This window comes from Zootoca vivipara, chromosome 7, assembly GCF_963506605.1.
Source record: "Zootoca vivipara chromosome 7, rZooViv1.1, whole genome shotgun sequence".
In the NCBI taxonomy this organism is placed as follows: Eukaryota; Metazoa; Chordata; class Lepidosauria; order Squamata; family Lacertidae; genus Zootoca; species Zootoca vivipara.
This window is the reverse complement of record NC_083282.1, coordinates 34020722-34038777: the sequence shown is the minus strand read 5'-3', so window position 1 is coordinate 34038777 and position 18056 is coordinate 34020722. Positions and strand designations below refer to the sequence as shown.

The following is an 18056-nucleotide window of genomic DNA, read 5'->3' as shown; positions in this document are numbered from 1 at the left end:
GAAACCGAGGGGGAGAAAGGGGGGAAAATAGGTTCCTGTGTTCTCCAGGGGTATTGTGTCAGGAGATGCAAGCAAGCTACCATGTGACGAGATAGAAAGCTAGAGGGATTGGCTGAGATACTAGCAGGCGTGTGAGCTAAGCCAGCTCCCTCCACCCCTCCCATTCTCTCTCTCTCTCTCTCTCTCTCTCTCTCTCTCTCTCTCTCTCTCTCTCTCTCTCTCAGCATCCTTCTGTGAGCCTGTAGGTGATACAGCTACAGCAGCATCCATGGCCTATCTTTTGCCTTAGCGCACACTCATTCTGGTTTTTCCCCTCCGCATTTTATTTTCTTCTGGCTGCTGCACCAATCATGTATCTAAGACACTGGTTTTAAGGGCTTACATTAAGCATCTGATAACTGGAATCGTAATTTCCTGTATTTTTTCAGGCTCTGTGGAAACTGAGGAATGCAATTCTGCCACCATGATGGAAGGTAGGTTCTGCTCCGATTATGCCTTAACATTTTTAGTGTTGTGTGTTACAGCAGTGCTTGGAGGGCAAAACTGTTGATGCCTTGTCATCTATAGAACATTCTGGGTGCAGGATTAAAAATATTAAAAGCCGGACTTCCGTGGTACAAATAACTGACTTGCCAGATACCATCTCTAGTGATCAAATTAACGGTTCTGTTGCTGCAGTTGAGATTGTGGACATTTTTTTATTCATGCAGATCTTCTCAGGGTGGAAGAAAATCCAGCAGTTAGTGACACATTGAAATATTCTGTGCAAATAAAGAGAATGGGAGAAACATTTGCATAGCAAATATGGAAGATTGGAGTATTTTATTGTATTGTATTTTATTGCATTAAGAATGGTGCGTTGAATACTCTGTAGAAAAATCACTGACACTTTTTTGTGCATGTTGGTGGGGGGGAGGGGGGGGAGAGAAAAGGTTAGCATAAAACATTTCCAGGTTAGATTCACTTAATCTTTTATTGGAGAAGGAATCTATTTTGTTCTGTAGTTATTACTTTTTTAGACATACACCTGAAATAATTAGAAGGATGCAGATATATTCAAACATAAGAAAAGAAGGATACTTTGGGGTTTTTCCCCAATCAGTGAAGTATTTGTGTTTGGAGGCCATAACATAGCAATCCTCCAGTCCTTTAATTTGCAGCAGTTGTGGCCATAGAATGTTAGGCTCTTCTAGCTTAGAGCTTTGCTATAGTGAAATGTATGTGACCTTATGTAAAACAACATGGCCCACTAAGTATCATAGGGCTCATGCTGGTATAGTGAAACATGTACATATAAGCATGTATGGTTGAAATATGGAACATAATTCAGTTTGACAGGTCTTTTGCAAGAGGGCTTTATCTTTCTGAGGTGGAAATATTGCAAACCTCTAGAATACTATTTTTTGTTTCACCAATTCTGAGCTCTTGAGGGAAAGGATTGTTCTACGGTTTCTGAGATGCTGACAAAATTGGTAATGAGGTTAAAGGCATTCATAGCTGGTATACTGAGACTGCATTTTTTGTGGCTTTCATATCACAACATGCTGCAGAGATACTAGCTTTTGTAAAATATGATCCATACAGTTTTGCGTCCAATACAAACATACTAGTCCGAAGTAGTAGGCAGCTCAAAGGGGAAAACTGCATTTATCCTGCATATCCAGGAAAGATTAATGATTTCACAGCTAAACATTTATTTGCCTGCCATTTCCCCTACCATCACTGTAAGGTGTCTAACTGGATGTCATCCCACATCACAGCCTTTTCTTGACTATGACACATTTCATAAAGCCTTTTCTGTAACAAGATATGCAGTCTATATAGCTGAAGAACCAGTATAAATTTAAATGAATTGCAGTTTGTGGCCTATGTGTTTCTTTAAAAAAAAATTTTTACTTAAATTGCAATATGAATTAATACAGTCAAATAGAAACCAAACTCAGTTTTTAGTCTGTTGAGATTTTTAACAATTTAATCATGCTGTTTGAAGATCATATCACAGTAAGACACAGCTTTGATTCCCTGCCCCCTTTCCTGCTATATATTGCACTGTCACGTGTTGAGTTCAGTGCATATTATTAAGCTTTATGAAAGTTCTGTCTAATTTAAATATGAATTAAACAAACACAGGTACAGTGAGTTTATTGCCTGTAGTATCATAAATTTGTAGACACATTGCAGGCATTTCTTGGAGATGACAAAAATAATACCATTTTAGGTTTTTTGCAATGAGAGGAAGCTACACATAGAGAGAGCATACTTGTTGGAGTTGGCTAAGTCAACTAGTTACTAGCCTTTTTAATTAGCATAATGCTTTCAGGAGCCATAAACAACTGAAAACTGAAAGGTAAAATCATTCTTATTAGCATAATTATGAAATTTCTGAATTTTCAAATGCTGTTAAGCTGATATTTGGACTGGAGAATAGTGAACTCCAGTTAAAGCAGATCAAAACAATTTAAATCTTTCCCAAAGTTTATTTTTCAGATAAGCATCCAAATTGTGTGAACAGACATGAGGGCCCCTTTTTAATGTTTGTTATACCGTATTTTAAAGAATGAAAAAAAAATACAATTTGTTATTTAATCTGTTCCACATAATGTGTGCTGTTTCAAAGCAACACAGAGAGAGGGGGGGGGGGACATACACGGGGAACCAATGGTACTGAAACCAATAAATTAACCTGCTCATTCTTTAACCTCTTTCACAGAGGAATATATTGGATGATAAGGGGTGGGGTCAAAGAAGAGAAAGATGCTGATGGAACCAACTTAGTTATGACTTACAGCACAATCCTATGCATGTTGACTTAAAAAGTTGGTTCCCTTTAGTTCAGTGTGCATAGGATTGCTGTGGAACTCCCTTCCCTGGGAGTGTATATACATCAGTGTATGGTCTCCAGCCTCCTAGAAGCTTCAAGCCTTCTCTACTCCCATACTTCTCTCTTCTGCTTAGGTATATTTCTCTGAAGGCCTGTTTATCATAGGATTTTGATGATTTTTTTTAAAAAAAATCTAATGTTTTGTGGTGGTTATGTTCTGGGGCTTGTATCCTAACTAGGTTTCTCTGAATGGAAGGGCTCCTTCCATGTTGGACTAGGATCTGGGAGACAAGGTAAAATTGGAAGGAAGGAAAATAAAAGGGAAGGGAAGGCTGGGTCTATGGAGCATGGCCCAAAAGCTATTGAACTGAGATGTCACCGTGCTTCTCCGAAAATAAGACACCGTCTTATATTTATTTTTCCTCAAAAAAACAACAACACTATGGCTTATTTTAAGGGGATGTCTTATTTTTTCCCCTCCTCCTGCCATGGCCAGCATTGCTGCTGTGCCTATCACTATGTCTTATTTTCGGGGTATGGCTTATATTCCTTGAATGCTTAAAAATCCTGCTATGGCTTATTTTATGACTGCCTTAAAATAGGAGAAACAGTGTCATATATTTGTTTGAAATAAATAACAAATTGGTTGCATGAGGCCTTCTCTTTCCACCCATGTCACAAAATTTAAGGGCAAAATGATTGTCTTACTGTGTTTTATGTGCATATTGTATTTCAAACAACTTTGACCAGATCTGAAAATTATCACATAAAAACAGATTGTTGATCCATCTTGTGCCCAAACATGAGCTGGATTTCTATTCTGCTGTTCTAATGTCAGCAGATCTGTTTTATAATCACACCAGCAAACAGTAATTCTTATTCCCAAGAGCAGTAGTATATGGTGCCTCTTTTGAGCTGGCTAGGGTAAACCTGTACTGTTGGAAAATCATTTGGGCTAATGCATACGCCCAATACTGGATTTGTTTGGGCTTCGGGGAATATGCAGTATGAAGGAAGGAAGAGGAAATGTATGACTATGCTAAAGGCCTAAGAAAGCTCAGCAAAAGTTGGAAATTCCATTATCAAAAAAACTGATATTTGCAGACATTTTAAAACAAAACTGATTCAAGTTGAAGCTGCATGCATATACAGTGGTACCTCGGTTTATGAACACAATTGGTTCCGGAAGTCTGTTCATAAACTGAAGCGTTCATAAACTGAAGCGAACTTTCCCATTGAAAGTAATGGAAAGTGAATTAATCCGTTCCAGATGGGTCCGTGGGGTTCGTAAACCGAAAATTCATAAACCGAGGTGTTCATAAAACCGAGGTTCCACTGTACCATATAGACAGATGTTCTTTGCTTTATTGTGTATAGGTTGTGCAGTCTGGGCCTACATGCATCACTAAGCACATGCATTCCCATGTAAACATAGTGTCCAGTGTGTGGACTGCAGGTGCATGTGTGGGGTGTTGGAATAGCCAGCCCAATCCTAAACCTCTGCCGTGTATTTAATATTTTTTATTTAAATATTTCTACTGCCCTTCAGCAGAGCTTCTAGGGGAAACTGATACAATTCAAATAAAGCATAAACAACAAACTTTAAAAAACCCATTAATATTGTTAAAAGACCGGAAAAATGAAAACATTGTTGCCTGGCACCTGGTGATAAGAGTCTAAAGCATTTGTGAATGAACAGCTTCTGTGGTCAAATAACTGGAAACTTTAATTTTATGGAAGCTGAATGTAAATGGACACCCACACTCATTAAGGATCCCCTCCCAAATAATTAGAGGTTCAAATAGAATTTTGGTCTCAGTCTGTACTTGTTTTGTAGAATAAATCTACTCCTTTTTACTTATTTTGACGATTAAAATTTTTCAAGATGGCAAAAATCTTATGTTTCCATAAGCCTAAAATGACTACTGTATCTTAGGCAACTATAATGCATCAGTAACAATTGTTTGTCCTTCAGGCAAGATAGCATTGTGCAAATGTAAAGCTTGGAACATTGCAGCTTGACAGCATACATTCCAAATAGGCAGCATACTTTCTTGTGCTATATTCTGTGCTACAGACCACCTTTTCTAATTCCTCTGCTTTGAATTGAGTGCCAAATCTTGTTAAAAATGGAAATATTGGTAGATATTTTGTAGTGGTTTTCTTGGATTCTTGATGATGAAAGTTGGTAGATATTGTTTGCATTTAGCATTTACAGCACTTTTAAACATGTTCAGTACAGTGGTTTACAGTCATTCTCCAATTTCTCTTCACAACAATCCTGTGGGCGAGGCCACATGTATTCCCTGTGGCTGATCAGGAATTGAAACTGGAAAGCTGCAATTTGCATGAGGCCAGTCACTAAGTCCATAGCTGAATGGGATTCAAACTGAGGTCTCGCGTGGCATCCACACATTGAACATAAGAACAGCCCTAATAAATGAGACCAAAGGCCCATCTAGTTCTGCATCCTCTTCTCACTGGACAACCACATGCCTTTGAGAAGACGGCCAGGAGAGCTTGAATGCAACAACATACTTCCCACTTGTGTTTTCCAGCTACTGGTATTCAGTAGCATACAGCCTCCAAAACATGAGATATCATACAGTCATCATGGCTAGTAACCTTTGATAGTCTTCCCCACCATGAATTAGTCTAAAACCTTTTTAAAGTCATTCAGATTGGTGGCTATTCCTACATCTTGTGGTAATGAATGCCATACTTTAAGCACTGTGGGAAGGACTGTCCTAAATCTCTAATATTTATCCATTTTCTCCACACCATGCTTAATCCTGTACATCTCAATCATGTCCCCTGCTTATTTGTCTTTTTCCACCCCCTAAAAGGCCTCCTAAAAGGATGTGGGTGGCGCTGTGGGTTAAACCACTGAGCCTAGGGCTTGCCGATCAGAAGGTCGGGGATTTGAATCCCTGCGAGTGCGACGGGGTGAGCTCCCGTTGCTCGGTCCCAGCTCCTGCCCACCTAGCAGTTCAGAAGCACGTCAAAGTAGATAAATAGGTACCGCTCTGGCGGGAAGGTAAACGGCGTTTCCGTGCGCTGCTCTGGTTTGCCAGAAGTGGCTTAGTCATGCTGGCCACATGATCCGGAAGCTGTACGCCGGCTCCCTCAGCCAGTAAAGCGAGATGAGCGCCACAACCCCAGAGTCGTCTGCGACTGGACCTTTTAAAGGAAAAGGTAAAGGGACTAGTCAGGGGTCCCTTTACCTTTTTCTTTAAAAGGCCTCAAATGCTTTTCTTCCAGCCACACAATCATTTTGGTTGCCCTTATCTGCACTTTACCCAGGTCTATAATATCATTTTTGAGATGAGGCAATCAGAACTGTAGGCAGTATTCAAAGTGCAATTGCACCACAGATTTGTATAACATGGTTATGGGATTGAGAGTTTTCTTTTCAGCCCCCTCTTTAGAGATCCATATAATGGAATTTGCCTTTTTCACAGCACCAGTTCAATAGTTTTATTGATCACATCTCCTTCCTGGTCAGCTGCCACCTGTTCAGACCCCTTAAGCGCATATTTGAAGTTAGGCTGTCTTACCCCAGTGCATCAGTGTACCATACTGTTCTTCATCATTTTGATGCAGTGGCCTAGAATTGGCTCAGACATTTTTATATTCTGTTCATGGGCTACTAAAATGAATCCATGAGTATTATAGCTTGAAGATAGAGTTCTGTTAATAGCAATCATTTTTCCTATAATTTGTCTTACCAGAAAATAGGCAAGTGGGTATTCATTGCAAAGCATCTTTATACAACATATTATAGAGCCAGTCAACACTATTTCCTCTTCCTCACCTTTCAGCGCAGAATGTTGAGATATGCAAGAACTAGAAATACTGTTCTAGGGCCACCTGCAGCATCATTGACTCCTGTGTGCTCAACAATTGGTGCCTTGCATTGTGTTCCTCTTTTTTTTTTGACCCATCCAGGTGAGTCAATCTCTCATCTATGCCCAAGGGCGTACCCACCATGCGGCAAGTTAGGGCAGCTGCCCTACTCTAGAAGCAGAGCTGGTGGGCAGAGGCGGAGCACAGCCCGGCGGAGCGCGAGTTCGCCATTCCCGCCGCACCGCGCCGCACCCTCCCTCCAGCTCCCCGGCGCGCCCTCAGGCAAGGCCAAGCGTGGCGGGGAACCAGGGAGTGCGGCGCGGTGGGCGGGAACGCCGAACTCGCGCTCCGCTGGGCTGGGCTCCGCCTCCGCCCACCAGCCCTGCTGCTAGGGAGGGGCACAGCCCGGCGGAGCGCGAGTTCGCCGTTCCCGCCCGCCGCGCTGCGCCCTCCCTCCAGCTCCCCGTCGCGCCCTCTGGCAAGGCCAAGCGCGGCGGGGAACCAGAGAGCGCGGCGCGGCGGGCGGGAACGCTGAACTCGCGCTCCGCTGGGCTGGGCTCCGCCCACCAGCCCTGCTTCTAGGGAGGGGCACAGCCCGGCGGAGCGCGAGTTCGCTGTTCCCGCCCACTTTGTGGCCCCTCCCCTTCCGTGCCTTGGCCCCTCCCCTTGCCCCCCCTAGTTTTGATCCTGGGTACGCCCATGTCTATGCCTCCAAAAACTACACAAACAAACACAACATTATGGGTGACCAATCAGCACCTAGCTGCCCTAACTTTGTGTTTTGAATATGCAGGACTTTTAAAAAAAAACACAGGAAGTGAACAGGTGAGGAACAAATTCCATTTCATTTCAAAGGTCAAAGACTTTTGGACTTAGTTTGAATTATATTGCTTTTCAATATTATTGCTAGACTATCCATCTCTGTGATGGCTTATTCTTAGTTGTATTTATTGTTTGCTCAGTTAGTCTGAAAACCTATGTGTCTTGTCCAGTTGTATATGAAATATAGCCAAACATATGCTCAGTCAAATACATGTGGGGGGGGGGGAATAGACTTCCAGATGTCAGTCAGTTTGAGCTAATGTGCTCCTTTTAGAACTGAGTCATGTTCAATTTTTGAATCCCTGTTTACTATTATGTACTTGGAGCTAAAATTTTGATATTATCACACACACACCCTCCAAGCACGTGTGTGCCAAATTATTTTCTATTTAATATACCTTGCCCCATAACCTCTTGTTTCTTGTTTGGGTGTTCAGTACTAATACGCTGTATTCTGGTGCTCCCCTGTTTAGAACTTCCCTGCAAAGTATGAATCCCTGGAATGGCAGGGCAGTGGGAGTGGGTTTCCACTCTCCCCATACTGTGTTAGTTTTGTATGGGGATAATACCTGTATAGTGTTGGTTGTATTCTGGAAATAATGAGAGCAGTCCGACTAAAGTTGAGCACCTATAAGTCCCATTTATTTTGGTGAGAGAATCAAGCCTATGCATAACCATCTTCAGTTAATACTAGTTTGGTTTAACTGCTCTCTTCACTTTGGCTAAGTTGGGTCAATAGTTCTAGTATTTCACTACAATTTTCTTAGTACTTGAGAGTGCACATTATATAGGAGACTAATGGTTTGTTGGTGAGCAGTACACCAGAGGTGGGAAACCTGTGACCTAAGTACTGTTAGACCGCAGCTCAAATCAGCCCCAACCAGCTTGGCCGACTGTCATAGATGATGGGAATTGTAGTCCAGAAATATCTGGAAGGCCAAAGGTTCTCCACACCTGCAGAAAACCAAATATCCACAGTCAAATACTGAAGTGATGTTTCTTGCATTTACTCAGTACACACTTCTTGCAGTTGTGCCTGAAAGAGTTGAGTGTCCCTTTACCAGCTTATCCTGTATTTATTCCAACATTCTTCACCCATGATATTATTTAGTATTATTTATTAAATTTATATACCACCTATTTCACTAGCTAACTCTTCTGTGTTATAAAACCAGACATAGTGAATTGAACTTTTAAAATAACCTTCTGGTTATTTAACATAGTTTAATAGGGGTTCTTTTTCTTTCATACTAAGTTGTACATATTAACCTGAACATCTCTAAGCAAAGCTCAAGTATTGGGGGTGGGGCAGGGAACAACCTACCTATGTCTTGATGTCCAGGGAGACTGGGATGCAAACCCATTGCTGTGAGAGGGAAAATGAGGTTAAATTATAGGTCATGCGTGAAGATGTTTATGCAAATCTGTTTTCTGGTATCTATATAAGGAGTCCAGATCTTATGAAATTTGCTGCAGACAGTTAAAACTGCAACTAGGCCAAAGTGTTTCTGCTACTGTGAAGGAGTGGGTGGAATTTAATCCATTGCAGCCGGCGTACTTACCAATATGTCATGACACAGCATCGTTCCAATGGGCATTGCAGGTAACAAAAAAAGATGGCTAATCCCACTCACCTGTTTAATTATGCTTCAGAGTATACAGAAAAAGAGCCAGATTACAAAGTGAAGTTTTAAGAACAGTTATTACACTGAGCCTCATGGTACATAGGTAGAGGGGTGAGGGTTCTTTCCGGTGTCAGAGTCCCAACAAAAATCATATTCCTGCTTTGCAGTTTGCCTTGGGAGAAAAATATTACGTTTGCACTAAGTGTGGCAGAAATAGTTGCTTCATGCTGCACAGGGATACAAGGAGCCTTTGGCCATCCATATGTTGTTGGCCTGCAGTTTCCTTCACTCCTGACCGTTGACCATGTTGTCTGGGATTAATGAGACTAGAGTCCTGTGATGTCAGGGAGGGTTCGGTTTGCCAGTCCCCATACACAAATGATACCAAGAACAGGGGGCAGTGGCTAAAGTGCATTTGTCAAACACATACAGTTAGTATACTTACATGATATGCTGCCATGAAAGGATAGAAATTTCCCTTCCAGAATAGGCCAGGCTTTTCTTGCCTGTTTGGAACCAGCCCATAATTTCTGCCTTTTCTGGAGGCAGTGCTCTGCAATCTGTCCTCAAGGGTGGTATGAATGGTGGGGATATACAACATGACCTTTTCACCGGCAATGCCCTAATTGTGAAACTCCCTCCCAATGTAGGTTAGACTAGCCCCTTCCCTGTTGTTTTTAAGGTAGGTGGTAAAGACAGTTTTTTTAATCTTGCAGGCTTTGGATATATTTAAAACTTGCTAGTATGTTTTTAATTTTAACAGTCTCAAATGCATCCTGTTCTTAAGGGTTATGGAATTTTACAGCTGTAAAACACCTCGGGGGCCCTTGTTAAGCCCAGAAGGTGGTGTAAACTGTTTTAGAAATAAAATGAGCACTCTCTCTGTGTATTTTTTTGATTGGTGCGTAGAAGTAGGCAGTGGGGGTCAGTGCTGTATCTGGACCATTTCATCATATTTCTTAATAATATAGTTTTGTTTAATTGAATTGTATAATATAATGTGGTTTTTAGTATCCATGAAATCAGATAAGCATTGTGGTCCCATGCTAGTTTAGTTCTCAGAAAACCAATTTTAAAACTGCATCATGTTGGGTTGGTTTTTTTTTTAAAGAAGATTGTTACCTAAGGAGTCCCCCCCCCCCAAGTGAGCCATTTGTCTGTCCCCGTTTTTTTGGTCATAGCAATGTCTTACTTAGGGGATGCCAATGTGGTGCACTCCAGATGTTTGGACTACCAGTCCCATCATCCCTAAGCCCTGTCCATGCTGACAAATGTTGGTGGGACCTAGTACTGGAGGGTACCGGGTTGGCTCACCCTGTCTTACTGGGTATGCTAGGTGCTGGCGCATGACCGCTCCTTGTTCCACTGAATTTGTCTCCCTAGCCACCCCCATACTCAGAATCTGACTTTGTCTCATACCATTATGCTATGGGGTCCCTTTCAATGCTCTGTTGGACTTCATTTCATAATAGAAGGATCTGTACGTGCAAGTGCAGGAAGAAAAAAAAGTTGCTTGAATGGCCTTATGACTCTGTTGGATCTGGGTATGTTCCTGCCTATGACCTTAGTGCCATCCAGAAATCTCCTTCTTTATACATAGCTAATCCTCCCTCAGTTACTTTGATTCCTGGTAAGGTAAAGGTAAAGGGAGCCCTGACCATTAGGTCCAGTAGTGAACGACTGTGGGGTCGCGGTGCTCATCTCGCTTTGTTGGTCGAGGGAGCCGGCATACAGCTTCCGGGTCATGTGGCCAGCATGACAAAGCCGCTTCTGGCGAACCAGAGCAGCGCATGGAAATGCCGTTTACCTTCCCGCCGGAGCGGTACCTGTTTATCTACTTGCACTTTGAGGTGCTTTTGAACTGCTAGGTTGGCAGGAGTTGATTCCTGGTAAAAGTAAAGGGACCCCTGACCATTAGGTCCAGTCGTGACCGACTCTGGGGTTGCGGTGCTCATCTCGCGTTATTGGCCGAGGGAGCCGGCGTACAGCTTCCAGGTCATGTGGCCAGCGTGACAAAGCCGCTTCTGGCGAACCAGAGCAGCGCACGGAAACGCCATTTACCTTCCCACTGTAGTGATACCAATTTATCTACTTGCACTTTGACGTGCTTTCAAACTGCTAGGTTGACTATGGGAGCTCACCCCGTCACAGGGATTTGGACCGCCGACCTTCTGATCGGCAAGCCCTAGGCTCTGTGGTTTAGCCCACAGCGCCACCTGCGCCCCTGATTCCTGGTAGCTTCCCCCAAACTAGTTTCAGAGTGCCTGTTCTCCCCCCCCCACTACTTCCCTCCTTTCAGATCCCTTCCATGGAGCCTTTGGCTGAACCACCTTAGTCCTCCAATACTGTCTCTAAGCTTCAGTTTAAGGAACTTCATTTGTACTTACTCTTCTTATTATTTCCCCTTCTCTATCTTCAGCTGTCTCCCCATCTGAGGATACTGTAAAGCATCATGTACATTGTTATACTGTAAACCACTATGTACATTGCTAGTGCTATAGAAATTAATTAATTAAAGTGGGTCTGTAGAGATTTCTGTTCTTTTACCTGAAACGCTGTTGAGTAAGCTGGTTTGTGGTTTCTCTCCCTGTGTTCTGGTGCTGCATCAAGCAGGAAATATGTGCCCTTATTCGTTCATTTATTTTGGTCTTTACTGCATATTTTGGGGGCAATTCACATTTTATCTCTTGAATGATCATTTTGTCATGTTTTAATCATTAATCTGCCTCCTCAGTTGTTTGTAAGATATAGTTATGGCAAACGTCACACTCATTTCTGAGCATCAGAGGCCACAAAGCCCTGGTCCTGCCAACCTAGCAGTTCGAAAGCATGTTAAAATGCAAGTAGATAAATAGGAACCGCTACAGCGGGAAGGTAAACGGCGTTTCCATGTGCTGCTCTGGTTTGCCAGAAACGGCTTTGTCATGCTGGCCACACGACCTGGAAGCTATACCCCGGCTCCCTCGGCCAATAATGCGAGATGAGCGCGCAACCCCAGAGTCGGTCACGACTGGACCTAATGGTCAGGGGTCCCTTTACCTTTACCTAATCATTAAGAAGTCTCCTGCTGCCTGTATTGGCCTCTGGGGTCACGAGGAGTGCACAAGGTAAGGTGAATGCTAGAAGTGTTTTCCAGCCACGGTTGCTTGTATTGCCTCTCCAGTAGACCATGGTGGAGAGACTTGATTCTGCACATACTCTTACTAAGCAAGTATCTAATTGGGCCTCAGAAGATAAGCAAATCTAGAGCAGAGGTCAATATTTTCCTACTTTCTAAGGCCAAACTGAAGACAGGATTGCCTGGTGTGCTCTAGTCCATGGGGTCACGATGAGTCGGACACGACTAAACAACTAAACAACAACAAGGCCAAACTTGAATTACTTGCTCAGAGGATGTTTTGAATCAAGCTTCTCTTTGTCTGTAATCCTTGTTGGCTCCAGGTTTAGGAGAGCCCTTGGGCAAGAACTCCCATAGTCCTTTCAACACCATGAGTCTCTTTCCTCACTGCAGCAGCTCCGGGGAGCTGTTGTCATCAGGTCCCTTGTGGGGGGTAACCCCCTTGGCACATGCCTATGCCATACTCGCCAACATTTCTCTGATGAAAATAGGGATGTCTCATTCCATAATGATAATTTTACCATTTATACCCCACATATCTTACTGGGTTGCCCCAGCCACTCTGGGCAGCTTCCAGCATATATAAAAGCATAATAGATCATTAAACATTTTTTTAAAAAACCTCCTTATACAGGATTGTCTTCAGACGTCTCAGGGGTTTGATAACTCCATGCCCCTAACATTTCTCCAATGAAAATAGGGACATCCTAAGGAAAAGCTGGACATTCTAGTATCAAATCAGAAACGGGGGCGGATTCTCTAAATCAGGGACATCCCTGGAAATTAGGGACACTGCTGTGCTGACCCTTGATAACTGACCCTGCCTAGTTCCCTGGAAGACCAGAGCAGGCTCTTACTGGCTTCTAAAGCAAGCCAAATGAGGAAGCTTTACTTGTGTGTTTGTTGATTGGTGTCAAACCCAACCGGTCATAATGGACTTCTCAAGCATCACTTCCTACAACATGGTTGCTATGGTGTGGCTTAGAGAGGCGTTTAGTGTCATGGATCAAGAAGGGAGGACCTTCTTATCATGCTTCCAGGAAAGTGTGGTGGAAGATGGGTGGTAAGGACTTAATATCGTTCCCTTACTCTCTGAAACTCTAGCTTTAAGAGGTCAATGGCCCGTGCTATATGTTCCCTGTATACAAAGGCTGTGGTGCAGGAGTTGGATGATGATACACCACACACAGTCAAGATAGCTGCACTTCAGGGTAATGAGGAAAAGAAAGAAGATATTGGTTCACCCTCTAATAGGAATGAGCGTAAGTTGTGCATTTGAGGGGGTTGATGGTCAGAGTATTGCTGCCTAAGGCAAAGGACAAAATGGCAGTTCCCTTCCCCATTTCACTTAAGAGAAGCAATGGAACCTCAGTTCATCACTACCGTAATGATGGGATGGTCTACTCCACAACAACTGAGGCAGCATGCTAGTTTAGGGGATGCAAGGACATGCTGTACACAGCATATACAGCTCTGTCCTCTTAACAGAGGGAAATGGCCAGGGAGGCTCAGAAGGAACAGCCAAGGGACTCCTTTCACCACCATCTGCCACCTGAGGTAGTCACCTCACTTTGCCTAATGGTAGGGCCAGCCCTGGTTGTGTTTGATATTTAATTTATTTTTCTGCTCTGTGAACGTGGTGTCCATATCCCAAAGATTAACCTAGTGTCTTTGGCTATGGAAACACACTGATATTCCTGTAGCAGCAGCACCATTTTACCAACAGCAGTGTGGAGAAAGATAAAATAAGCAACAAATGAACTGTTGCCAATGGTTTTCAGACTTGCCCAACCGTCCCCTTTATAGTTTACATGTGGCACAAGTAGCCTGAGAACTCAGCTGGGCTTACTCCCAGGCAAGAATTTATAGGTCTGAAGTTTTAGAGATACTTCTGGCTTTTCTGGTGGTCTTTTAAAACTACAAACTGAACATTATAGATGAAGCTCTCATCTAACGTCTTTCCAAGATTTCTCAATCCTTTTTCTTTTACAGTTCACACTGCTACAAGCTATGGTCAGTAACTGCCAGTTCCTATTATCCTCAGGAAGATGGCTCCTTACACTTGAGATAAAGCCTTTAGTCTGTGGTGATTTATCTGGAAAAGAATATGTAAGAATAATAAAAAAGAGCAATGATAATTATGATTAGGCCCATAGTGACTGAAAAAAATCATTATTTGTAAACTAACAGTATTTACTGACAAATAATATTATTTTTAGAAACAAAGAAAATATCTATTTAGAAACAACAAGAAGCATAAAAGCTACTTCAGGTTACTTTTTCTGCTACTCATTATCAGTTCTTGGTGTTTTTCATATTCTTTAAAAAAAAACGTATAAAGGCAAAATATAAATATTGAGATTCACAATATTATGTGAATGATATAAGGTTATTGACTTTTAAGCAAACTCCAGTCCTAACCCTGGATCTGCTAGCTGGCCTGGGGAGCGGTTTGGGATGAATTGGAGGCACCTCTCTCCATGCATGGAAGAGCTTTATTGGTGAACGTGCACATCTGCTGCTAAGGCCCCCAGTGCACCCATAGATAGCTCTGTGAGCATAGATCTATTGCTGGCAGGTTTTTGACCATCCATCAGTAGGCCCTAACACTGGGCGTGATTCTAGGGATGGGGCATGATAGCGGTGGCTTTGGATACACTGGATCTAAGCCCCTTCCTTCCCCAGAGAAGCCCCAGAATAGCCTCCCTCTTTGTATGCTTGTGTAACTAATTCTACCCCCTAACTAAGGTGAGGAATACATTTAGTCCTCTCCTGCCCTGGCCAGCAGAAGTTGGCAGAGCTTTGGAAGAGGCAGTTAATCCACCAGTTCCACCTCATAAAATTGCATTGTAAATCCATTCTGCCTCCTCAGTTGTTTGTAAGATATAGTTATGGCAAACGTCACACTCATTTCTGAGCATCAGAGGCCACAAAGCCCTGATCCAGTGCCACTGCATGATCCCCAGAACCACAGAGTTGGTCAACTCAAAGTAAAACATACCTGATTGCCACATACTGTATAAAGAAGTCCCCCTTTCACATTTTAAAATTGTTTTTAACTCACAATTCTGGGTGTGGTATTCACTGAGGGGAAGAGTTGCATTAATTATATTTATCTTGCCATCTGTGAGCATCTGATGCAAGAGGGCACCAGGGGCGCGATGACTGTGCAGAAATTCATGGTCAACCAACATAGATGCCTTCTAGAGCTTGGAAGGATGCCCCCTAGGCCCTGATGGGCGCTAAGCAATACCTGCATTCCTGTATCCATGCCTTTTTGTGTAAAAATAGACATTTGTCTAATGGCCCCCACTGTGATTAAGATTGTGGATTGCAACACCTATGCGTGCCTGGGTGCCGCTTGCTGGTTCAATGCTGGCCCATGGCACCCAGAAAAAGCCTAAAGTTTCCCTAGTTCAGGTTGGGGTACCGAGTGGGGGCAGTACTACATGGCAGGGTTTGTTTTTAGTCTGGTTATTCAACTTCCTACTGCAACCGAGGAGGTTGTCACCCTGGATTTGGGTATGTCAGTCCTTGGTGGATTTATTGGGGTGTTGAGTATTCACCCTCCCTATGTTACCACTCCTTTCTATTCATTGCCTATTGCCTAGGAGCATTTCTAACTCTGTGGTAACGATATCGGGAGGAAGACCCTTTCTATCTTGATAAAAGTGACCCTAAGCATTCTAGCATGCAGTAGATTTTCCATTTTTTTGCTAAACCTGGAAGAAAAGAGCACTTTAAGGACAGTATCTTTCTTGTTCAGAAAGGTGCTTAATAACGCTTGCATAGAACAAGTTCATATTAACCTCCTTGCCGACAAGACCTTTCCCTGATGGATGAAATGAAGCATTGTGCGATGGCAGCTGCCAGTCTTGTTATCTCTCCCCTACCATCGCCTCCCCCCCCCCCACATAGTTTCGCCAGCCTTTAAAACCAGGACAGGGAGAAGAGTGGATTGCAATTCAACATAGCACAGCACTGTCTGTTCCCAGCTAATCAGTGCAGTGTTAGCCTTGTTTCCCATGATCAGGGAAGACGTAGCCATGGTGCTGCCTCTGGAAAAACAAATGACTAGGCTGATTTGATATTTGTGATGTAGTCAAGCTTTTAAAAAGAGAGGAAGAAAGGGAGCCAAAATGTCAATTAATCAGAGTCTGCAGTGCTGAATGTAAGTGAATTGCCATAGGTACTTCTTAAACCTAAGCAGTGACGTGGTAGATCCTCTTGGCTGTGACTATTGGATGGCTTCAAAGTGCTGGTTACAGCCCTTTCCCAAACATCTTGGGCCCTGCAGACATTACAGAATGTCTTCACTATATCACCGCTTCCCGCGGATTGTGGGATTGAAGTCTCTTTCATATGCCATCTTTCCCTAATGTGAGAACAGTTTGGGCACAGAGAAGAGCTTCATCAGTAGAATCCCTGAACCGTCTCCTTTGCCTTGAGAGACTTACCAGCCCATTTCCCTCTTTTCCTTCCTCCTATAAAAATACAGTATTTACATTCTCAAAGGATTTTCCTAGTGTCTGAATTGTTGGACATTTAATATTTTTGGTTGCTGTTTCTTTTCCTTTTTGTTAGGATTGTTTCCACACACACACACCCCACACACCCAGTTATTTTACCTGTTTTAATTGTGGTAGGAAGCACCATTTTGTAACTTGCTTCATGTACTTCATATTGGAACAGGAAAACACCTAACAAATAAATGCATGCAAATTATGGAGTGGCCACTTAGGATTTCATGGGATGGCAGCTGCATCCATGTGGGGAACCAGCCCTCTCTGGTGAGCAGCCATGCAGCAAAGCTGACTTTATTGCTCCTTTTTTCTATCCACACATTTCCATGTACAGTACTGTAGTTGCCATGCATGGTCAGACTAGTTTTCATCACAAGGCTACTCATGCTGAACTAGGCTACCCAATCAACTGGAAGGGTTAGGGTGCCTACCTGGCCTCTGGTCTGGTTGCCATAATTTGATGCCAGAAATGGTGGTTTAAATGCAAGAGAGAAATGAGAAATCAGCTTTAAATAATGTCCTGAAGTGAGGCATTGTTATTTTCATTCAGTGTGCATGATGAACGTGAGAAGAGTCCTTAGATCAGACCAAAGGCCTACATAGTCCAGCATCTTAGAGCTGAGCAAATGCCTCCTGCCATAGATAGAGGTGCCACACACCAAGTTTGCAACCTCTCAGCACTAGGACAGAATTGCTAGATCTTGGAGAGAATGTCAAATCCATAAGAAAGGGAAGAAAGGGGTCAGTTCCAGAGCTCTATTGTTAAAACATTAGTGATCAGAGAATACAAATAGGCTGTATATGTGGATTTTAAAAAAGATAATCATAAAAAGCAGCCTCTGCAGTGGCAAGCAAAATAAGAACGCATCACCAATCTTCGGCTATCTGCCAATAATTATTTTCATTATTATATATTAAATTTGTATACTGCCCTTCATCTGAAGATCACAGACAATATAAAGAAGTGCCAAAGTTGCTTGTAAAGGCTGTTTCTCAAAAGACGCGTGACCTACAAAATCATAGCTCAGCTGCTGCTTGTGTCTACTCCCAATAACACTGTGTGAAACCCAGTTTTTTAAAAATACTTTTTTAAAAAAGTGCAGTTGACTTGTGAATTCAAGAAGGCAGATTTGCCTTCTCTAATTTTTCAAAGGGGACTTTTTTTTTACTGCCCTTGCTTTTGCTGCTGTTGACTCATGTTCTGAGGAAGAAGGGGGGGAGCAATGCCAGCCAGTTGTCCTTCTCTGCTTTTCATGCACCCCCATCCCATCTTTTCTGGGCTGGCTCGGAAGCTGCTTCTT

The 18056-nt window shown here is 42.9% G+C and overlaps 1 protein-coding gene across 1 annotated transcript in view; it reads left to right on the top strand.

The window, feature by feature from the left end:
- Window positions 1-278: 278 nt before the first annotated feature.
- SGIP1 (SH3GL interacting endocytic adaptor 1) overlaps window positions 279-18056 on the top strand; it is a 106904-nt gene continuing 89126 nt past the window's right edge. The window contains exon 1 of the mRNA XM_060277462.1: window positions 279-473. Within this exon, the coding sequence (XP_060133445.1) occupies window positions 464-473 (10 nt within the window). The 5' untranslated portion in view covers window positions 279-463. The remainder of the gene's footprint in view (window positions 474-18056) is intronic.